This window comes from Apaloderma vittatum, unplaced genomic scaffold (assembly GCF_000703405.1).
Source record: "Apaloderma vittatum isolate BGI_N311 unplaced genomic scaffold, ASM70340v1 scaffold2002, whole genome shotgun sequence".
In the NCBI taxonomy this organism is placed as follows: domain Eukaryota; kingdom Metazoa; phylum Chordata; class Aves; order Trogoniformes; family Trogonidae; genus Apaloderma; species Apaloderma vittatum.
Window position 1 is genome coordinate 59,644 of NW_009701675.1, and position 24,972 is coordinate 84,615.

A 24,972-nucleotide genomic window follows, 5' to 3' on the forward strand; every position below is an offset into this window, starting at 1 on the left:
TCATTATAAAGTATTAGGTGTGTAAATGCTAGCAGTTCCATAAACAACAAAAATCCTCTGCTAATTATAAAACGCTATATTCTTACAACACATTTCACACCTCTTTTTTTCAGAATGTTTTTCATATTGAAAGTCTGAACAAAACTTCACAACCTGGTACCCTGTAAAATAAAATGTGTGCAGCTATAATTAACTATTATTTTAATTTTGTTTTCACCATTTACCTGTTTTCAGATATAGTCAAAGTACTGCTTGCAGAAATAACAGCTGCGTTGGCAGGCAGCGTAGGAGACTTTGAAACAAAATAATCCCACATTGGTGAAAATGTTTCTCTGGCTAGCGTATAGTTGCCAGTCTGATAGGCTACCTACAAAAAACCAAACCAAAACAAACCAAAAAGTTTAGCAAATTTTCATGTTCACTAAATAACCAAGTCAAATTTTATTATAGTATAATATTCTTAATATTCTTTTAAAACCTTTTTAATTTTTTTAAATTCCCTCCCAACACATAAATTTACAATTTCTGTAGAATATTCTGATATATTTGATTAAAACACATGCAGTAGCATTCTGATTCTACTAATATTGGTTTGCCTTCAGAATTAGTATCAGAGAAGGCAAAAGAGTTTCTTGACTGTTAATCAAGGATCTAATGGCTCTGTGTGGAATACTGTACAGGTATTTTGCTCCAATTTTTGAAGGTATATTATTTCATCTAGGTTGATTTTACTTTTGCTAATACTGCATAATGCCCTGCTGCTTTGGATAATGGGATGCAAACAGAGCTACATAGGGTAGGCCAAAATTCATGTGGATACTTCTTTCTCCAGAAGATTTTAGGAAATCTAACTGTTCCCCATGATTTGATCAATAGGGCTAGACAATTTCACTTTTTTCCACACCACGATCTGTTTTAGATTTTCCTTATTAAGAAGATCTCACAGCCTTTGTGATCTTTGACAAGACACTAGAAAAATAATTTCAATATGAAAATGCTTGGATTAGATACCTCGTAAATTCAATCACATTTTTCATCTCACACTGTAATGACTAATGGATGATTTCTAGCCCTTGGTCTCAATCAAAATAATGAAAAAAGAAATTACAAAAAAGAACAAAGAAGTTAAATGCAGACTGAAAAACAGGAGGGGGGATAAGAAAACTAGCTGAGAGACATCTTTCTCTTTAAACTGGAATTTCCAATAATTTTGAACTAAGAATTGAGTTACTCAATTTTACCATCTGCTATGTTGAAATTGTGATTTGTGCTTACTAAGCTTTTGGCAAGAAAGTCTTGAGTTTTTACCAGATGAAGTTTTAGAACTACCAGTGAAAACAAGTAATTACAAACAAATGGAAGTATGTCTTTATTACCAAAGACTCTAACCCTACCTGCGTTAGATAGGCTCGAACAGTAGTAACAGAAAGAGGTGGATAAGCAAGGATTGGCTTAGTCATTTCCCCAATGGCATCACCAATAAGTTTTCCATCCGAAGAATATGCCGCGACTGCAAATATGTATTTTTCATTGGGATCTAAGCCTTGTATTTCCAAGAGGCTTTTCCCATCAGCTGGTATCTATCAATAATAATATATTTTTTAATAACATCGGTTACACCCAGTGTACATATCAAAACCAAATCTCAAATGTTAAACTTTTATCATTAGACTGTTTAATGATCTTGGATACAATCAAAATAAACAGACATGTCATGTTTCCATGTAATATTAGATTATTGAAGACAATGAGAAAATAATGAAAGCACAGGGACAAAAAGTATCAGCTTTCTCTGGAATGCAGGTGAGTATACATAGCACATAACCTATGAAAACAGCTAAGTACCAGGATGTGGATTTTCTTGAAGACACTTTTGTCCATCTGCACCTTCACACCATGAGTGTCCACAGTTGCAGTCATGGAGCTGGAAACATTCCAGCCCTGAGCTGTGCTTCCAGAGAAAGAGCATGCGGCTCCCCTCCATACATGTCACATGCATGTATTAGATATGGGCAGAGGATGTCTCAGGTCCTCTCAGCACCATTGACCTGACTTTGGAGTTCGTGAAACAAACAACATAAGTTTCAAGAGCTTCTCTTCATTTTTTCTTCAAGTAATTGTCCACCTGCACTTTAATACCACTGCTCACTCATTTTCTACCTTGCCCTCTATAGCCAGGACAACTAACACAAAAGAAAATGTTAAGGTCTTGGAACAAAAAACAACTGACACAGTGACAGAAGCACAACATGAGAAACACGGCCATCACAATGTAGCATTAATATAGTGCTCCTATTCAAATACTTCACAAGGAGACCTCTGAAAAATAGAGTTCCTTTGAAATGCTGGACATGAATCCTGAACTAGCAGACTAGAAATTAATATAAGTCAGTCTGTAGTATCCCTTTAAAACAAATTTTTCTCATGTTAGCAAGCTGATAGATCATTCCACCAGAAAGAATTCTAAACCTTTTCCACAGAGCAGGCAGATCGTGATATTCTACAAAAGCAACCAGAAGTTCCACTGCTGACGCATATGGCTAACCTCAGCTCTGTGCACCTCTAGTGCCTGCCAGGGCTGAGACAGCCAGGGTCTGGCATGGATTGCAGCAAGTTCACAGAAAGAATAGCGGACTGAAAGCCTCTGATGAAACAATTCACCTGGAGCAGGGTATTATATTGAAACTAGTTCACTGGACATTGCAGAAAGTTTGATTCTTTGGATTTGATAATAAGAATATTAACAATAGTATCAAAACCTCTATTGCCAGCAGGTACATACACCCCTTTTTGTACCTCCTCTTTCCTAGGGAGGACATTTAAGAAGAAATAGCTGATAGAAATTACAAAATTAAGAAACATACTAACTTTTATATGTTTAGTACTTCTCTTTTTCTTTTAATCCTTGGAAAGAGTAGCGTCTGCGACACACTCTATAAATGCAATATATACTTTGTCTCCCTTTTGTATTTATTAGATATCACTCAAGAAACAGAGTTGTAACAGAAGGGACAGAGACTTGTCTAACATGAAGCTTTTGAATAATTTAGTTCATCATTCAGAAAAGGCTCCTAAAATTTCTTTGGGTTTTGGTATGCCTTCAGCCTAGCAAAATTACAACTGCTTAAAATAAAAAAAAGTCAAAGGCTTGGCCAGTTGTCTGATTAAAAATATATATCATATATATGTTTAGAAAGTTAGGATTTTTTTAAGGAAGATAGAATGACCTCTGTCTTACCTCTTCTCCTGCATTTGGAAGTTTATTGTTATTTAACCTTACTTTCGTATTACTTCCTCCTGCTACACAGCCCAAAATACTGTACCACGAAACCTTTGAAGAAAATAAAAACAAAATGAGTTAATAAAAGGCATTTCCAACTTTTCCCTAATGTAGAATGCACTCATTTTGTGAAAACAGTCTGTGGAAAAAAACAACCTTAGTTACAAAAATGAATCTGTATAGTCTAACCGCGCAAGAAATATTAATTAATTGGTTTAGCTGGACAACTAGTTATACTACAATGGCAATAAAAGCAGATGATTCTCCATTATCCTGTCTCCTCCTTTGAGCTATCTTATACTTCAAACCTAGCCCAAAGGTATAAATCCCATAGATCTAAAATCATCTAGATCAATTACTTGTTCCTTGCAATGATATTCTCCTAAAGCTGATGTCAAGTTCTGACCCAGAAAACTGCTTGAAGTTAGATCCCTAAAAGCAAGCAACAGAAATATAAATATGAAGCAACACAGTAATATTTTCTAAACAAGCTATGTTCTTAATTTCTGTTGAAATCAATATTTTTTTAATGCCATCAAGCTGCTAATGATTTTATTGGGTATATCAACTGCTTTTTAATATCTTTAATCAAGGAAGATCAAACATAGAAACTAATTTTGATTTCACCTCTGCAGAACTGGGGGTGTGGATTTCAGTAAATTATGCATCTTATAAAGTTTCCCTTCATTGTTCAACTAAAAACTGTATTAAGTCTCTTTACTTTCAGTAGATACTTAAACAGACCTGAGGTTTGGCAGATGATGTCATCTTTCAACAGGTAAGAATTCTGTATAGCTAAAAAGTTTATTTTTCTTGTAATATATATGATTTGTCTGGCAATGAATTCTGACTGGTTTTCAGGAGGAGTTATTGAAATAGAGGAGATGAGAAACTCTAAGATCAGGAAATTTTAGAGATACTTTGACTTCTAATATAAGAACTATATATGTTTAATTAAACCCTAAGTATCCATTTCCAGTTAACAAGTTCTTCATAAAAAATATGTGTCATGTCCACTTAAGAGCTATGCATACCTTTGGAAGAAAAAAAAATTATTCTTATCTGGGCTCAAATTATAAGATTAATAATCATACTGCTCCATCTAGTGGCCTGATAGGTTACAGTCACTCTCCTGTCTCAAACAAAATGAAGTATTAACACTTACTAAAACAGATGAACTACCAGGCTTTAAAGAATTACATTTTAATTATATGTTCATGAGGGATAAAAGGGAAGAATGTTTCCCTAATTAACTTCTTTGAATTTGCAGTAAATCTGCAAGTTATTAAACTACTGTTCACAGAAACATTCTTACCACTATTAAGATTTGAGATTCCACTGGTTTTATAAACATTATTTTTTAAGAAGCTTGCAAAATCACTATGAAAATTTCTCTCTCAAGAAAACTTCAGTTAGTAAATTCTTCATACTTCAGCCTGTTTGGACTCTTTCTGAAGACGAACATGAAGAAGAATAAAGTGATTTGAAACAGTCAGCACGGATTTACAAAGGGTAAATCACGGCTGATAACCATGACTGGCCTCTGTGACAAAATTAGTTCATTTGCAGAGGAGGGGAGAGGAGTAGATGCCATTAGCAGGGCACTTTCTTCAACACTGTCCCCCAGTATTCTGGACGATATAGAGTATGGGGGTGTGAACAGATAAATGGGTAAAACAGTGGCTGGAAGGTCAGAGTAGTTGTTAACGGTTCGTACTCTACCTGGAGGGTGGTAACAAGCAGAGCACTGCAGGGGTCTATCCTGGGACCTGTCCTGTTTAATATCTTTAGCAATGAGCTGAAGAAAAAAGTGAGCTCACATTCACTTGGATTGCAGATGATGCAGATGATGCCAAATTGAGGGAAATAGTTCAGGGCAGGATTGCTATTCACAGAGACCTAGAGAGCCCAGAGGAACAGACCAACAGGAATTTCACTAAATTTAACAACAAATGCAAATTCTTGCACTTAGGAAGGAAAAGTCCCTTGCAAGGATATACGCTAGAGACTGGTGGGCTGGAGACCAGCATTAAAAGGAACTGGTGGTCATGTTAGACAGCAAGCTGAACATGAGCCAGTGGTGTGCCGCGAAAGAAAAGCAATCTAAAAGCATCTTGAACTGTATTAACAGAAGTACAGTCAGGAGACTGAGGAATGTGATTACTCCACTCTATTCAGCACTCATTGGACTGCATCTAAATACCATGGCCAGTTTCTCTCCTGCCCCTATCATTCTAACAAGAAATGTTGAAGAACTAGAGTGATTACAGCAGAGGACGACCAAATGGTCAGGAGCTAGAGCACTAGGCCCATAAGAAGAGGCTGAAAGAGCTGGGCTTATTCTTCCTGGAGAAGAGGTAGCTTCAGGAGACCTACCAGGAGCCCTTCAGCCTGCAAGCAAGTAATGAAGAAGATATAGCCAGGCTTTTCACAGTAACACATGGTAGGAGGATGAAAAACACTAGACCTCAATTGAAGCAAGAGAGACTGCAACTGTACGTAAGGAAAAAAGTTTTCCCACAAATAGGTTGTCCTGCTGGAACACGTTGCCCAGAGAAGCTGTCTCATCTCCATTCTTGGAAGTTTTCATAACTGATTGGGTAAAGCCCTGAGCAATCTGATTTAATCTCACAGCCAACCCAACTCTGAGCAGAAGGTTGGACTAGATACCTCTCCTAAAATCCATTATGAACCAAGTAGTTCTGTAATTCTACATGGTCAACAGAAGGTAGATTTTCCACTTTAATTATGGCACTTCAGCACTTCATTAATAGAGGATTTGGTGTGGTATTTTCTTGCATCACAGGATGCAACAGCCTTGTGTCTCTTTAGAGTGTGTCAACTAAAAATATGTCAGCTCCTAAGCAAAAGAATGAGCTTTTGACAAGTAGAATGAATAAGTGTTATACGACAGAAGCACCACGAAACATGATGCACAAGATGAAAGTTTACGCAAATGTGAAGATCAAAACAGTGAGTCACAAATGACTCATGGGGGTGAGAGGAAGCACATTTAATTAACTTAGAATATCATAGTCTTCTCAAGAACAACAGAAATGGTATAGCATCATTGAAACAACTTTTGCTCTCTTGTGTATTGTTCAGCTATTATATACAGTCATCATGAAAAACATTACCTGAATATCTGAAGAGAATGGGGCTGGTTTAAATGTCATGGAGCAATGTGATCTAGAAAGTAATAGAGGAGGAGGAGGAGTCTTGGTTTTTTTCTTGCTGCTAATAGCTTCTTTGAGACTGTGATACAATGCACTTTGTTCAGCTTCAACTTGCTCAATTAAAGTTAGTGCTTCCTACAATTTGAGTTAAAACAAAAGGGAAAAACTATTAAAACATAACAGACAGATTTAACACAGTTTTCAAAATGATCTTAAAAACTTCACTGCTGTGTAGACAACTTGTATCTATTTTCATATCATCTTACATCCCAAATTAGGATGAATTACTTTGTGTAAGCCTTGTATATGCAGATTAATTTTGCAACATACAATAAACAGAATGCAGAGTTGCATATGAAAGAGGCAGGAGTGAGGCATATCCAATTTTGGAATAATGTATAGGAAAAAAAGAGCATTCACAAATAATGTTGTCTAGCAATTAGTTGATTAGCTCCAACAAGTAACAAAAAATATATTACCTCGTATTTAGGACAGAGCTGGAGACTGAACCTGTGGTATTTCTGAATGAGCTGTGGAAGTGGTTAAACTCATTTTCTGTACTCCAGAAACAGAGGAAAGAAAGTAAATCCAGAAATAAAGAAGAGGGAGGAGAATGCAGGCCCAGAAAAAGTAGGGCTAAGACACTTCCCTTAGTTAGTTGGAGAGAGCTGAGCACTGACTGCAATTTATCAGTGTCTTCCAAAAATTGAGGGGGTCTCCTGCACATGATGATTATGTGGCCACTTGGTTGGAGATCAGGGTATATGTTTTTCTTACTGGCCTGAATGCAAATTGCTAGCTTTCGTCACCTTATTTGCATTGTCATGATAATAGAAACTTAACTTGGAAATATATTAAGAATAGAGTACTTTTATGTCTTTACTTGTGGCAGCTATCCAGTGCAAATGATGGCCAAAAAGGTCGGCTCCCAGAGATGAAGAGATCAACGATGCCTTGGACAAATTACATACTTTTGGGAGAAGAGAGAGATATATTCCTACAACTAGCAGTTTATTTGAAGTCTTTTAGTACTATACACTGGACCAAGAATTTAGGCTGAACTGAGCCTAGAAGATAAACTGAAAAAGAAAATCCCAAGTTATTGGTTGTTCAATGACAGTCTTACAGTCTTGCACCTTAAAGTTCCTTGTTTCTGTTCTCATGCACTTACAAGGCTATAACAGCAACCATACCAAGTCAGATCAAAGACTGAATAAGCCTTGTACCTCACATCCAAAAATTACCAAAACCCAGCTACAGATTTATAGTGAGATGAGGAGCCAAGATTCAATAAAGTCTTAATCATATCACATAGCTAATCATTTGCACAGCCCCTCACTTCACCCCATTCCTTCCCTCTATAGATCAGGGTTGCATCCACCCTAGCGAGATATGTTTAAGGAAGGATATAAGATTTAGAGCAAGATATGGAGTGAATCCCTCACACACCCATTCAACTTTTGCAATCAGTAATTAGAAACTTCATTGCTTTCTTTAAAACTATACTTCTTTCTGGTAAGCTGTACTGTGATACAATTTTTAACTAAAAGAATCACAGATTCACTCTTCTCTTCTTAATAGTGCAAGGATGGAACTGCTCCCAAGTTGGACAGTGTTGTGACTGAGAGCGGTACTGCATGACCTGTACTTCATTAATTGTAGAACTTGGTAAGATAATAAATGTGACAGCATTGCAAGAGGGGAAAGAATAATCTCATGGTTGAGGAAGCCAAATGTCACTATAAAAAAAAGGCATTTTATCCCTGCTTCTGCCACAGACTTGCCCAGTGATAAACTACATTTTATCCGTGCCCTCTGACACAGACTTTCACTATGGTATTAGCTTAATCACGTTAATTCAGTTTTAGAGCTGGCCACCAAGAACTACCAGAGTACCCATTTTGGTAAAGACTTGGATGTCCAACTAGACATAAAGGGCAAGGAGAAAGAATAAAACACCTGTGAGGAAAAAAAAAAAAAGAAATTAAGGGTACACAGGAGCTCAAGTAGTCAAGCAGTGTGACATATGTAAGTATGTACATATGACTCAGAAGCTTCCATAACTGCCGGTGGTTTTCTGCATGACAAAGGGTTATTTGTGCATTTCTCAAAAAACAAAACAAAACAAAACAAAACAAAAACTTTCTATTCTGCAGCCTAATAAGAACTGACATATATTGTGCTGAGTACAGTAGAAAAATCCAGAAGATACAAGTAACTCTATATAGACTTTTTGGTGTTCTATGATGAAAAAGGCAAAATCCTCTATACAGAAGCATGAAAATAAAGGTATGGATTTGCTATTCCTAAAGCAAACATTGGCCATTTCAAAAAGGAAAATTAATTGAGCATGTAATTAAAATTTCATCATAGTACAAATATCAAAGAAGATCATGTGAAGTTTGCCCAGGCAAACTTAATTCTGACTTTTTCAGGCAACTGTCTGAAAATATATTATATTATTTTACCTACATCTTTCTCTATGAAAAGTCCACAGAAGTAAAATACAGTAAAGGTCAGTATAAGGCCTTTGCAAATATTTGCTTGGGAGAACAACACATTCCTTGGGAACTGCTTGTAAGTCTTCACTAGTGACTACAGTTACACCTTTCATACCATATCACTACATCTTATATTCATAAATGCCACACATCTTGCAAATATATGAGAGCGATTTTTAGTGTATGTCTTTTCTGATCCAGTTCTTGCATTCTTCAGTATCATAGAATCATAGAATGGTTTGAGTCCAACTTCCCTGCAGTGAGCAGGGATACTGCTCGGAGCCCCAGCCAACCTGACCTTGAACGTTTCCAGGGATGGGGAATCAGCAACTTTCCTTAGCAACCTTCCATTTTTGTAGCACTTAAAAGAAAAACACTTATAGTAATTCCTTGTTCAAGATATCATTTCATACATAGTGAGAATTGCAGACTATGTTATCTGTTGTACAGGCCATAAAGAAATTTTATGCCCCACTAATGAGAAGGCGATTTTCATGGACAGATGCTAGTACAAAGCGTAATAGAAAGACTCCCATTGATTTCAGAAGACTTTGAAAAAGCCCATGAAAAATCTACTTTTAGCCTCAATAAATTCCAAAATCTCCAACTTCTAAACTGTTTATTCAATAAGAATAAAATAAAGTCCATGTCATCATCACCAGCCAATCTAATACAAATTAACTTACTAATCTTGGGAAAAAAGCATTTGAAGGTTACAATGGGGAGAAAGAAAACTGAATGACATTTTGATAAGGTGTAGGCCCACAACTGCGAAGTCTATGTGATTAAGTGCAGAAAGAAAGATCTTCTGTAAAGTTTCCTGCAAACTGCATGTGTGCACAACATCTGGGAATGTGCTCTTGCCTTGTTTTAAGTCATTTTATTCTCTCACCATAAGGAAAATTCTCAGGGAAAATTTGGCAACAGAAGGTAAAAACACCGAATGTCCCTCAAGTTCCTTACATTTTGCCCCTTTTTGTAAGAAGGAGTAATCCAGGTCTTATTTATACAGAACATGAAAAATTGTGATAATGATAAGGAATTTCTACCATAAGATTATTTTTTTTTATTACCTCCAGTAGCTGCCTTTGGGAAGAAGTGGTTAACTCATTAGGGAACTTCTGTGCAGCCTTTTGCATCAAAAAGATTGACCTGGATAGTTTATTCTTTTTTATTTTTCTCATTATACGTGCCTCTGTAAAACAGACATTTTAATATATTTATAGTTGAGAAGCAATAATTTATTATACTTCTAAAGTCTTAATTAATAAGTCTTACCTGTTAAATAATGGATATCTTTAATATTCTTCATATGAGACTTGCTAGACTTACAACTTCTGTCATCCTTTTCGGCATCTATGTGGGAAGGAAATCCAGAGTTATTCATTCGGACAGTTCTATTGAGAAAGGAGTTAATATGTAGTTTTGCAGTAAAGCTCTGCTCCATTTCATATTCTTTTCTTTGATTCAAGGAGAAGTTCTTGGACTGATCATGCCACTCAAATTATTCCACCCTCATGCTCTAACATCTTTAGCAGTTATACTAACTGCTAACAGGAGAAGATGGATCTTGTTTGATCATAGGGAGCAGTGCACAGGGAAGCTCTGCAGTATCAAATTAATACTACCTTTTAAAAGAAAAACAGAAAAAATAAAATAAAACCAAGCCAAAAAGACAAAGACAAAACCAAAAATATCAGGAGTGGGAGAATAAGTAGTGGTTTTTTCAGAAGTCATTTGGCAAGAGTGGGATATCTGCTGACTGGGAAGAGAAAAGGACAACTTGAGAGGTGTAGAAATTCAGATTACAAAGACCACTGAATAAAATATTCTAGTCATTCTCTAGAGAGAAAAGAGCATTACAGAAAAAAAATATCTGCAGAGCATGTCACCAGTTCTCCCTTACTGTCACTGTTGCAGTTTAATATTTTAACTGAAATACCACAACCAACTATCTACGAATCAAATCCAGCCATTGTTAGCAAAGTTTAACTCCCATCTCTTGGGTAGAGGTTAGAGTCTTGTATAATGCGTAAATCTAAATTCTGCAAATTCAGTACGTTATTTCTGCGGGTATGTGGCATACACACTGGCTAACACAAGCAGTTCTTCAGAAAGTAGATACTCCTTTATTAATATTATGAAATACATTAACAGAGGGATCTAATCAAGCTATGAAGATCATTTAGCTTTACTGAAACCTACCTTGTGTCATTTTAAGAAGTTTCACAGCCACTCTATGCTGGGCCTGAATGAGCTCCAAGTGTAAATCCATTACAAAACTGTTACCTGTTCCTGTCTCATCTTTACCACATTCCAAAATAGAATTCCAATTCTGATCATTTGAGTCAACCTAATAAATAAGAAGTGGCAATTAAGCAAGCACAAATTTTATTATTTAGCTTACTGCATTTATCTTGACATTAATATTATTATTTCAGTAAACGGACAAACACTGAAATTTGTCATATCTTTGTAATATGGATTCATTTAAGAAAGCATGGAAAGAAGGAGAATGACTAGACAGAGAAAACATAGATAACGGACAAAGAAAACTAGACAAACCTGAGAATCAATAGGAAACCAGTTTAATAATACAAATATGTACAAAATACAAAATGCTGAAAATTTTGTGTTACTGTGCTACAAATCTGCAAAACAGAGATAATATTGGTGTAGAATGCTAATATTTAGAAAATATCAACTTCCCTCAATAGAAAAAGAACCCTAATTTTAAAAATAGAGTTGCAAGCAAAAAATATGAAAATGATTTCTGCTTTTATTTTATTTATATAATGCTAAAATTTCTAAGTATGAAGAAAATGAGTGTTGTGTCATCAAAATCTAATATATTATTTGTAGATTTAGTTACAGTGTAGCTTTTTGTAAACTTTACCTTTGTAGTGTTGTCAAATATCGACTTTCCATCTGGTACAAGGGTCATTAAGCGAGATGTGTTCATTCCATTAATTGCTTTCTCTAGACTTTCATAAGCAACTTGTAATTGTTCTGTAGGACTTTTCTGAAATGAAAACACATAGAAACATGTTCTATTAGCTAATGACATTACAAGCTATAGTATGGGCTATCAAAAATAAAGTGCTATTATTTTTAGCTGTTGCAGCTTAAAATCTGTCAAATAATCTTTACACAAGCACATCTCATGCTTTCAAATACCGGTACCAATGTTTGAAATTTCAAATAATTGTAATTAATTTAGGACTGATCTTCCTTCAGATCTCAAAAAAACAATTTACTAACTAGGAGTTAGCTTATAACAGAATGAAACTGAACTTAGAGAATTAAATTGACATGGTATTTTTCTTAAGCAGTTTTTCGATGTTCCACTAGATGCTGTTAAGAAAACACTTATTTTTCAGAAAACACCTTGAAGTAGACTGTTGCTGAATTAAATCTTATCCATGTGTTTAAACACTAAGTCATATCACTGACAGAATTCCAGAATCCACAGACTAATATATGTCTTTTCCTCTTAATGTGTTTTAGTAAGCAATTTTGAACTATTTGACTGGACACTTCTGCAAAGTGCTGAACAAAACACAAGCAAAAGCATAACCCAAAATATTTTCCTAAATGAAGCAAGGATTGAAGTTTGTATGATCTTTAAAAAATGCACTATTGAACCATTTAAAGACGGTACTATGCACTGGCATAAAAAAAAAGTGTACAGTGGAAATCAGTATGATCACACTGTAAAAAAAGTTTCAAATAAAACTGTTTCCATATCACAGGTTACTAAATATTACTGTAGAAAAAGTTTCAGATTTTATTTCATTTGAAAAAATATCTTTGCTTTTTTCCTCTGCACTAAGTGTGATTTTTGAAACATTTCAGCTTTATAAAACCAAATGCAAAACAGTATGAAAAGCTTCAAGCAGAAATACATGTTCTCATGCTATTCAAAAGCACCACATTAATGAAAATTAATTATACATTACCATCAGTATTTCAGGCATATGGCAGATTTCGTCTTGGGAGACAGAGGCACTTCCTTTTTCATAAGAAAATCACACAGTGAAAATGAAATACACTCAGAAAAGTTTAGTACCATTTAATTATCTCTGCTACTAACTTAACAGTCTAGCAATAATTCAGTTCTTCAGTATTTGAGAGTTAATTATATTGTTACTTGAAAAGGTTTTGAGAGTTTAAACACAGCAGTTACATATGTACAATTATACTAATTCAGTATATGATTATACAATAATGTCATATTTTAAATTTACCCTAGATTTCATAGCAACATTATATCCAACGCAACAAGACTTGGACTCTTTGTAGTTCCTCACATTGTTGTAGCATTCATAAAGATTTTCCATTTTTAAATCAATTCAAATCTATTATTGTCTAATTCACAGTGAGTTTAATGCTAACTTAACTTATAAAAAGATTTTTAAATATGTGAGGTCATATTTTTATGATACATACTATTTCAACTTAGGATTCCTTGAAGGGATATTATCACCTTTTTGACATTTGTGTGGATTCTTTAAATTATTTTCATTTACAAAGAATGCATACTTTCCAAAAGAAGAGAAAGAAGTTTCTTCGGTTTTGGTTACAGCCCTCTGGCCTGTCAATATTTTATTTTATTTGTTGCCTTTTCAGAGGGACAACCTCTTATTCATTCCTGTACTCCCTGTGCCACTTTTGCCTGTTTATTTCTGTTTGTTCACTGTCTCTTTCTCATAGATATGAGTATCTATATTCACTCAGCATTCATTCAGTAAAAAGACTCTTTTCAGCATAAACGTGTGCTTGACTGGCTATTTATCAGCCTGATTTGACCAATGGCTCCTATCTGTTCAACTTTTTTTCCTCCAAAAAGACATATTTAAGCTGAATGAAAAAGAATAGCAGTGATGCTAAAAAAATAATTCTTCCAATCTCCATCAGAAAGACATGATTTTCACAGCATCAAGACAAACAATATCTACTCTACTTTGATAATGAATAGCGGTGTTGCAAGACTTTCTTACTTTAAAAATAGCAAAAGGTATTGTCAAGCTCTTACATTCCTAAATATGCTCTAAAAGGGCCCTTAAAATCTGCTTTCTAGTCAAACATCTATGAGAACTATGAGTCATATTCCAAGACACTATATCCACAACAACAGAAAAATTTTAAAAGCACGTCTAAATATTCACATTTTACAACATTAGTCAGGTTTTGGAGGGTAATTTCTTTAATGTGGTTGTGATTGCATTATATAATGTCAGCCAAGTTAAGTTCAATTTCAAAGGCAACTGAATTCCTGTACAAAAATCAAGACTTGCGGAAACAAGAGATTCAAATTAATGACCCAATAAAAGCAAAAGCTTCAGTATGACCTTAATATTTCCTTCTTCTGTTTGGGCTGCTACTAGTCAATCAGCACTTGAATGCTCCAAATGAGCCACAGCACAGAGTCCTTCTGCCTAGCCAATATTCAGAGAACACAGGAGTGATCTGAGGCTATTCCGAAGGGGCTAAGAGACATGTAGAAGACCTACGGAGAGGGCGAGTTGTAAGAGATAAGATTCAGAATGGGATTACTTCAAGTAGAATTGGAAATGTAAGGAAAGAAGACCTAAATCCTTTGAAAAATAGAGTTCATTAGCTCCAATTATGGGTTAAATTCTACGTACAAAAAACTATCATTCTACTCTCAACCATCTCTTTAACTTTTGAGTATGTGTATTTGTCAAATTTTTCAACTCAGAAAAGTTCCAGCCTTGCCAGTAATTCTTGAAAAATCCCTAAATTTTTGTTGAAAGCTTTACCTGCTTTTTTCTTAGATTTACTTGCAGAATCAGCTATGTTTTCCAATACTGCAGTTAGACATAAGGTTACTTCTGCAGGCATTACAGCATTAGTATCTGCTATGCTGCTCTTCTGAATTACTTCATTTATTATCCAGAGTATATGAATCCACTAAAAATGGGTGGAAGGGAAAGAAAAACAATGAAGACAGAGTTAAAATACATTTTTGAAATATATTAATATATTAATATATATATCTCTTTAATTTGCATTAAAGAGATAGACGGGGTTTTGCACTCAAAATTTTAAAAAAGATTCAGAAACTTGGACTCAACTCCTCTCTTGGATTTGGCCGTTTTTATGAATGCCACCAAAATAAGATGCTGAATTTACATTGTTCTGAAGTCCCTATTTCTTCAGACTGCAGGTTTTTTTAATTTTAGAATATTATTTTTTGTTATTTTAGAAAGGTTTATGAATGTTCTGTAGACACAACTTTCATACCTTGTCATAGTGTGCTAAGCTTTCCAGCAGACTTGATCATTTGCCTCTGATTTATCCCTGTATCTTCCCTTAAAATCTACTTTCTAGTTAAACATCTATGAGAACTATGAGTCATACTCCAAGATACTACATCCACAACAACAGAGAACTTCTAAAGGCATATGGCTCCATTGGATGGGCCCAGCACAATTGACTCCCATTTTCCTTCTCTTAAACTGTAAGGTTTTTGCCACTTCTCCAACTGATACAGGCAACTTTCTTAAAATATATTGGTATTTTCTGCCACAACACACCAAATGCTGCTTCTTGCATCATGCCCAAATGCCTTCACTATTTTAGCTTTTTCTACCATGGCCCATTGGCAGAGAATGCATTACCTTCCTGGGCAAAGGACTTGATGATCACAGAATCATAGAATCATAGAATGGCCTAGGCTGGAAGGGACCTTAGAGATCATCTACTTCCACCTCCCACCTCCCCATCATGGGCAGGGACGCCTCTCAACTAGATCAGGCAATATTTGGCTGGCCCGTACGGGGATCGAACCCGCGACCTTGGCATTATTAGCACCATGCTCTAACTGACTGAGCTAATCATTTTCCCCTTGTCCTTAAAAGTCTCTTCCAACCAAAGAGATTCTGTGATGCTGTGACACGAGCATATGGGAGCATGGTGTACTCAAAGTGTACATACAATTCACATTTTCAGTGAAGGTTTATCAGCAGTTTCCCATAGAGAATGTACTTAGACAGTATACCAATATTATATCTTGGCTTTACTATAGCACCCTGCATTAATATTAAGAGAAATACATTATAATAAAGGAGTACTTGGTAAGCTTTGTATTTGTGGATGTATTTTAAGTAGTCACTTCCACTCATTTGGATTCGGTGAAGTCCAGTTTTACACTTCTGCCACAAAAACTTTATTACATCAACAAGTATTTCTTCGTCAGGCTGGATATTCTGGAAAGGAAAAACAATATCATTGTAGAAACAGGTATGTATATAAACATCATCAAAAGACTCACTGCATAAACAGTCTCAAATTTTTTTTGAAATAAATAAACCATTAACATATTTAACTTTCTTACAAGGGATGACAACATTTTGAAAGCTTAAGAAATATTTCTTTTAAGTAACTTCTGGTAGACCATCCAAGCTTCTCCCAAAAATACAAGTGGGTTTAGAGGTTGTTTGAGGTTTTTTTTCCTGTATTATTGTCAAGCTCTTAAAAGTAACACAGACAAGGAAAGCAGTAAGATTAAAATTACACGGGAGGGACAAGCAAATTAACTAACTGTGAAATGTTATAATAGTCAATACAGTCTGGGGAAACTAAGTAATGTAATTTAACAGTTTGGGGTTTTTTAATACAGTACTTTTTTATTAGAGCATTTAAATATTTGCAAAAGAAGGTGTAATTTAGTAGGTTTCCTTTTTCATTGACAGAGTACTTCTATGGGTTGTTGGTGCATCTCTGAGCATGGTGCTGATAACACCAAGGTCACAGGTTCAATCTCTGTTTGGTCCCCATGTGTTGCCTGATCTAGTTGAGAGGGGTCCCTGCCCAAGACAGGGAGGTGGGAGGTTGGATTAAATGATTTCTAAGGTCCCTTCCAGCCTAGGCCGTTCTATGATTTTATGATTCTGTGATTTCAGACAAGGGAGCAGTGAAGACCAACTTAAACAACTAAGAAAATGTTGGAGTGGAATATCTTAACTACTGAAAGAAATGATAAAACACTTCTGCATCTTGCAAAGACAATAATTAACAAATTCAAAACTCTATACAGTTAACCTCCTAATTAATACATTTTAAAAGGCAACAGAGTCCATCTACACTGTGTTAAATATATTTTGAACAGTGATTAAGGATCAGCACAAATCTTGATTGATATTTATACCAGAGTTGGACTAGTATCTCAGGTGCAATGAAACTCAAGCCTGCTCTATCCACATTATCTGTACACTCATGAGCTAAGATTTCAGGGATATTGATATTGAAAAGTGAGGTAAATAAAAAGACTGAAAAATATGCAAATCAAGATGACTTTTGCCACTCATTTGGTGGCAGCAAACTGTTAGATTAGCCTAGCTGTACCATGTAATTCCACCATCAGTGAATTCTGTGTTGATCAGAGGAGAATTTGTCTTTCTTCCCTGGACAGATTAGGTATTAAGGAGATTTGTGGGAAAGTGTAAAAGAACCAGAAGAGTTTAAATCTACATAACCTGTACCGATGATGCAGTGGTCATATAAAGAAAATAAAAAATCATGCTGTCTAAAGGTACACCTACCTCACAAAACAGATATTTTGACTGAAAATATTGCACTGAAGCCAAAATGTGTGTATCCCAGTTATGCTCAAACTGGGGCAATATCCAAATTATATCTAAAATAAATTTTGCAGTTAAGATTTATGTCATGTTAGAATAACAAGTTTTCTCTAAGGGAAATTTTTCATTTATCTTTTGGATCACAAACTGTTTAATGTAAATGTTAATGGAGACATCGCACTGTAATTTTTTTTCCCCTAAGAGCACATTAAGGTAAATCTCCATTTGAGCAAGTAAATCAAAAGTGGTTTAGTCTGGGAATAAATGGAATTATTCTATAGCAGAGACTTCAGCACAAAAAGTCCCGCTCTTTGGTTTTGTTGTTTACACTGTTCATTTGTTTGCAGTGAGAATTTACCTTAAATTTCAGGCATACCACAGGCATTCCTTAGGGTAACTGCTCCCATTTCTATAAATATTGCAGAAGTGTTTTCTACAGCTGAGCATATTCTACAGTTGAGCATCTAAATCTAATATATTTAAAGAAATTCAGTCTCTGCTTGGTTAGCTGAAATGTGCAAATAGCCCTGTGGTCTTCCAGACAGATTTAATATCTATTAAAAATTTACAGAGCACCAATTAAAAAAATGAAACAAACATTATTAAAAATTACAAATTGATCATATTTCATAATTTCTATATTTTTTATATTCTTGCAGTGTTTTAATCATGCAAATGATTCCTTTTGTCTTCAGTTACATACATTCATTACAGATTAAGTGATTCATTGAGAAGAAATGTTTCTAATTCTGTTACTACCTGCTTAGATGTGGAGACACAAGAAAACACGGTTGTTGCCAAAACGATAAGATCATGAGAAGGCTCTTCATGCTTTAAGGAACCTTCTACATTCAGTGTTTATAAAAAAAGGAAGAAAAGGAAAGACAAGGTGTTATTTCAAGTTACAAACCTATGTTTGAAAACATCTTAGTGAATTGATTTACCAATTTATGTAAGCAGATAATAAGGTCTAAGAAGTAGTAAATACAAAGGGGACAGATATTCCCAAGTTTATTCACTTCTGTGAAAAGTAAGCATTTCTGGTTTTGGAAGCAGAAAGTTTTCAATATATTTGCATGGTTTTGGAACGTTATAGAATTTAACAACAGTTGCTTTAATAAGTGTTTTTTCCTTCCATATCAAGAAATTTTACATAAATTAAGTACAAGGAATACACAAAAGTAAGACAAACATATCTGTTTCACTTTCTTCCTGAAAACCTGGCTGAAAATGTCCATTCATTTTGCACTCTTCCATATAACTCAAGTGTATGTATAACGTACACTTGAGGGAAATGGTATAAAATCATGTTTTGGCAAATGAGTAGTAGACAAAATTCAACAAGTGGCAGTTTCTCATGTAATAGATTTTATCATAGAATACTATGTGTATCATATAACATAGTTTTTAAATAATAAACAAGTTTTCTTGCTACAAAAATATCAGAAATGAAAACACAGCTACAACTCAACAACACTCACTTCTGAATGTTTGCTTCTTTTCAGAACCCTGAGAAATACAAGTTTCCTTGGTATCATTTTCAGTAATAGAAACACTGTGTTTCAATTTTCCTGGATACAGTAAAGGTCGCATCAGTGTAAGAAGTTTGAGTTCCATTTCAGCTTTCTTAAATGTTGGGTCATCCTGAGTCTAATTGTAATAAAAAAACAACAGAAGTTTGCCTTAAAAATAAGTACTTTGAATATTCTTCCTTACTCTCATGGGAAAACACTGTGTAAAGAATGTCTAAATTACCTGAAGAAAACTAACAACAACTTCAATAGCAGAATCAAACACGTCCCACTCTTCATAGCTGAAAGCTAATTTTACGAATTTCACAGCAGCATCTCCAGATATCCCTTTTTCTCCTGCAGTGATGACAAAAATACTTTATCTGTTTGTATATATATATATATTCAGAAGTTTAATTTAATTTAATTTAATAATTTGCGTATTAAGAAACACAAAGTTAAAATTCCATGGTTTTGAACAGTCAGCATAATCTTGAGGGATGTTTAATTGCTGTAGAAGATACAAAATCTTTATTATTTTGCTGTAATGTCTATGCTTACCTACTACCTTAATGATGTATCTGCAATGTCCTGTGACATTTCTAAGAGGATACACTATAATTGATATTAACGCACCTGTGTAGAGAATATCAAGGATCTACTCATTCCTGTTGCAGAAAGAGCTTAAATCTGGGTATCATCATAATAATGATAAATTTCTTACCAGAAATTTGATTTAATAAAATACACAGAAGCATGAACAATTTCTTGCAAGATAGGTGAATATTTCTCATTACTGTATTAGAAAATATGCAGGTAGACACACAGAGTCTATTTTCTCACTTTTCACGTTTATCCAAATCACAGTAAGGCAGAAAAGGGGTTTCCCAGTCCTTGGAACTCTAGGCAAGTGAGTATCTTAGTAAATACACTCAGCAGTGCTCTGCACTCCTAAGAAATATGACAGTCATCGTCATATCACCTGGGCACATGGTCACTCAGCTAAGAGGAGTTAGCAGTACTAACCTAGTAATAGAGCTGTTATTTTCCAAAGCAGCACAATGATTGGTCCAAGCACCTCAACAAGCTTATGGCAGTGCTTCTGTTACTGCTTCCCACTTCTCATTCATAAGAATGTACCAGGACATCATTACAGAATTTGCCTTTTGAATGACTGTTTAGGGTCATTAACATATCTAGATGAACTGCTATGTTGAACAGTAGGTGATTACAATGTCCATGTGTTGCTATATGCTATTTAAATCCTACTCGTGTTAAGAAAATCATTACTATATCTGTACATAATCCCTTTTGAAGGGATTATGTCTTAGCATTATATGTGCAAACAAGCATATATCATGTAAAGAGGACAGCATTTTGCAGTCCCTTTATGCATAGAACTGCTACTAACACGAAGGTTAATTCTGCTGAACAAGCATTTGCATCACTGGGTACAGACTCCTTTGAAAACTTAAAGTTAACTTACCTGTTAATATCAACTGCAGCAGAGTTGACGATGTATTAATCATACCAAAACAATCAGTGGAAGGACTTCCTTGAACATCAGTACTGCTCACTCCACCTTTAATAGAGACAATTCTTAAATCATTTTATATTGTATTTGACTCATTATGTTCCAATTAGCCAGTAATCATATCAAGAAAATATGATTCTTAAGTGTATTTAGTCTCTCTATATCCTTTCATTAACAAAATATCTCTGTACCTATAGCTATATTCAGTCCAGAGACCAGCAAAAAAGGATTGGAAGGAATCATTAAGTCCAGTGCCTTTCTCAAGTTTTAAATCTAACTTTCAGTGATTTTTTTTTCTTTTAATAAATGGAACACCCCTGCCTAGCTTCCAGACTCTGATCCAGCTGCTCTCTCACTTCCCGCTCCTCCACAGGACAGGATGAGAAAATAAAACAGAAAAGCTCATGGGCTGAGATAAAGACAGTTTACTAAGAAAAGCAAAAGCTGTGCATGCAAGCAAAACATACAAACAAAAAAAAAAAACCTAAAAGAAATTTATTCACTATTTCCCACAGACAGGCAGATACCCAGCCACTTTCTGGAATGCAGGGCCTCAGAAGAGTAGCAGTTGCTGGAGAAGACAAATGTCATAACCACTAATGTCCCCCCCTCCTCTCCCTTCGCCCCAGGTTTTATTGCTGAGCATGACATCCTATGGTGCGGAACAGTCAGTTTGGTGAGCTCGGGTCAGCTGTGCCAGGCACGTTCTCTCCCAATCTCCTGCCCACCCCCAGCCCCTTTGTGGGGAAGGTTGTAGAGACAGCCTGGATGCTGTGCAAGCACTGCTCAGCAACAGCTAAAACACTAGTGTCTTACCAACAAATACTGCTTTAGCCACAAATGAAGGCACATTTTATCTTGAATTTTTATCTTAAATGTTAATCTTAGATTTTTATCTTAAATTTTATGAAGGAAGATTGCCTGCTGTTACAGACATTATTGTTATAAATGAAATACATGTCTTTGGGCAAGTTCCTTCTTTTATAGCAAATTAAAAAATTCTAAAACGGAGGTCTGAGCTCTTCTTGCTTCTTTATACTGTTACCTGAGAGGATTTCCAGGCCTGCAAAAAAAAGCTCTGAAATGACATTATGAATTTCAACTTCATCAGGAACAGGTGGAGCAGGGTGCAATACACGCCTGTTGCTATCAGACAGAGCTTCCAGGATGGCGAGGAACTGAGCTGCAACACCGTCAAACATTTCTGTCAGCAGCTGTTCAGTAGCAGTGCGAGGCCATGGCAACTAAGAAAGAAAAGATAATGTAAGCCTTGTAAAATCTAAACCAAGTTACAATAAAGCAAGTTTTCTTTCAAAACAGTTCTCCATCAGAACGTAAGTACATGTTTCAAAGTGAAAAGAACATACTGTAAAATATATTGTTATGAATTTCAAGCTTCAAAGGCATAGCAATGCCTCATGCTAAGTGGGTACAGTGCATAAGAAGTGTCATAATTTCCTAGCAACCAGATGCACTGCTGCATGGTGTTTTACTTAGAAATCAATACAATAGAAATTATGAGTGGGAGTATTAAGATCTTGGAGTTTAAAGCCACACAGATCTTTCCTCATAATGACACAGACTTGACCATAGGGAGCTAAGTTCTACCCACTTTGCAGAAAATCAGAGAAGGATCAGAATGCTCAGCACTGCAGTGAAAGCAAAACCTTATTATATTCTCTAACTTGCACATTTCAAAGAGCATAACATAAAATACAAGGCAGAACACACACAAAAATATTTGCGCTATTGACAGCTAAGAAACTGGAGACCTAGAAAGAAAAATACTTAAAAATTTTATTTCAATATTGTGCTTACATGGTTAGCAAACCACCACCAGACATAAAGTAAATCAGAGACACAGTACTTTAAAATATTGCTTATAATCCATCAACATTTCAGTTCTATTTGGCATTTTCCCAAATAAAAACACTTTATATCAATTTCTAGGTGCATTTTACTAGATAAAAATCTGAGAATCTCCTTTGTGCTTTGCTGGATCCATATCCTTTATTTTAGCTTCCAAATTAATACTTACAGACAAGCTCAAAAGTGTACCTGATGTGAAAAAAAATAGATTGATCTGTTCTATATCTGACAGCATTTAGAGTACTAAAGCTGAAGTGTTACTTTTGTTTCCAAATAACACTTAATGAGCAAGACTCATCAATACTAGAACTATCTTTTCCAGAGAAAGAGGAACTATTTCTGCTGGTAACATAGTAAAATATATTTGACACTGGATACTGATGGAGCAGCTAAGTCTGGAAACCATTTTGAGGCACATGAAAGACAACAAAATCTGAAGTAGACAGCACAGATTCATGAAGGGAAAGTCATGTTTGACCAACTTGGTACACTTCTATGCTGAAATTATTTGCCTGGTAGACTAGGGAAGAACAGTGGATGTTGTCTGCCTATACTTCAGTAAGTCCCTTCACACTGTCTCCCGTAACTCTCAGCAAGTTTACACACAACTCAAAACTGAGACGAGTAGTTGATATGCTAGAGGGTCATGCCACCATCCAGACTGATAGGAACCTCATGATGTTCAACAAGGAGAAGTGCAAAGTCCTGCACTGGGAAGGAGCAAACCAATGCACCAGTACATGCTGGGAGGCCATCCAGCTGGAAAGCAGCTTGGCAGAAAAGCACTTGGGGGGTCTTGGTGGACATCAAGTTGAACATGAGCCAGAAATGTGCCCTTGCAGCAAAGAAGGCTGACAATACCCTTGGCTGCATTAGGCAAAGTTTTGCTAGATGGTAATGGGAGGGGATCCTTCCCCTCTACTGGTGAAGCCAGATATCTTCATGTCCAGTTCTGGGCTCCCCAGTGAGACTCATGGACATACTGGAGAAAGTCCAGTGAAGGGCCTCAAAGACATTCAAGGAACTAGAGCATCTTCCCTACGAGCAAAGGCTGAGAGAGTTTGGACTATGTAGCCCGGAGAAGAGAAGTCTCAGGAGGATCACATCCATGTATACAAATACCTGAAGGGAGGGTGCAAAGAGAATAGACCCCAGCTCTTTTCAGTGGTTCCCAGTGACAGGACCAGAGGCGATGCGCACAAACTGAAACATAAAAGATTCCCTCTGAATATCAGGAAACTTTTTCACTTTGATGGTGAGGACTGAGCACTGGCACAGAGAGGTTGTGAAGTCTCCATCCTTGGAGATATTCAAAGGACAACAAGCTTCATGTGGCCCTGCTTGAGCAGGGATTGGACCATATGATCTCCAGAGGGCCCTTCCAGCTTCAACCACTTTGTGATTCTGTGACGCACATTCTCTAAGCAAAATGGCTACAAACCAAATTTTCAACTTTTTTTAAATACTTATAATGATGTTTGCAGATTAAAAAAATCAAAGTAACCTATCCATTTGTTTTAATATTTTGTGTCATTGTATTTAATGTATCTTTTTCCCCACACTGCGGTTTTATTTTCATGAGCCCAATCTAGGAATCAGTTCTACGCAAGCAGGAAGCAATATACATATGTTCCAGAACAGGCTAAGCACAAATTGCAGGTTTTGTTTAAATATCTTCATTAAAATGCAGAGTAGAATGCAATTTAATAGTAATAATATTTTCACATAAGCGTTATCTTGTCATGTTTAGAAAACAAACATTGCACTGATGCAGAAGAATCTAAAAATGAAAGCTAACTTAAACTAAATAGATTAGACCAGTTTGTTTCCATCTCTCAAGGTGATTCAAGTACAAAACCAAATTCCACAAATACGTACGAGAAGGAAAAGTTATTAATTCTTAGTAGTCCAAACATAACGTGCTCTGTAACATGCTCCAAATATAACTGTTCTACCTGTTATACTACACTGCACTTTTTCTATAATTAAAAAGAAGAAATTTTTTTGAAAGTCAAAACATTAGGCAAAAATAAATGTCCAATATTCTCATGTTTACTTCACACTTAATAAACCTAAAAAGTATTCCAAAATAATTACTAAAACAGTCGTTTCAGATTTTATAGCATTCAACAAATCCTGTAACACTACAAGAGGCATGCAGAAACAAATGAAAATTCAATATAATTCCTTCCTGAACAAGGTAATGAAAACTGTTGTAGCATATTTTAGACGCAAAAGACTTTTGGTGGGGAAGTTATGAACAGTGTAATTTCTAACAATTTGCTGTCAACTTCAGGCATTCAGTTTTGTCAGAAAGTCAAACAGACACTGCAGAACAAAACCAATTACTGAAGATTTTTCAAGCTTCTGAAGATCAGATACATTAAATTCCTGCTATGTAACAGGCAGAGGTTCCTAGTAATATGAGAGATGCCTAATGAGCAAACACCCTATTTGAAAGCATGCTGACTTCCTAATAGCCTAATTGTTCAGCA

General features: G+C 35.5%; 1 protein-coding gene across 1 annotated transcript in view; it reads right to left on the minus strand.

Moving 5' to 3' along the window:
- The window catches only part of CFAP54 (cilia and flagella associated 54), a gene marked incomplete at both ends in the record, with an annotated part of 97,078 nt that overhangs the window by 55,601 nt on the left and 16,505 nt on the right, over positions 1-24,972 (minus strand). Inside the window, 14 exons of the mRNA XM_009879216.1 lie at positions 225-367; positions 1,395-1,580; positions 3,239-3,331; positions 6,418-6,591; positions 10,031-10,152; positions 10,236-10,313; positions 11,163-11,310; positions 11,854-11,979; positions 16,055-16,189; positions 17,525-17,619; positions 19,045-19,213; positions 19,319-19,383; positions 20,561-20,656; positions 21,654-21,852. Coding sequence (XP_009877518.1) covers positions 225-367; positions 1,395-1,580; positions 3,239-3,331; positions 6,418-6,591; positions 10,031-10,152; positions 10,236-10,313; positions 11,163-11,310; positions 11,854-11,979; positions 16,055-16,189; positions 17,525-17,619; positions 19,045-19,213; positions 19,319-19,383; positions 20,561-20,656; positions 21,654-21,852 — 1,829 coding nt within the window. The remainder of the gene's footprint in view (positions 1-224; positions 368-1,394; positions 1,581-3,238; positions 3,332-6,417; positions 6,592-10,030; positions 10,153-10,235; positions 10,314-11,162; positions 11,311-11,853; positions 11,980-16,054; positions 16,190-17,524; positions 17,620-19,044; positions 19,214-19,318; positions 19,384-20,560; positions 20,657-21,653; positions 21,853-24,972) is intronic.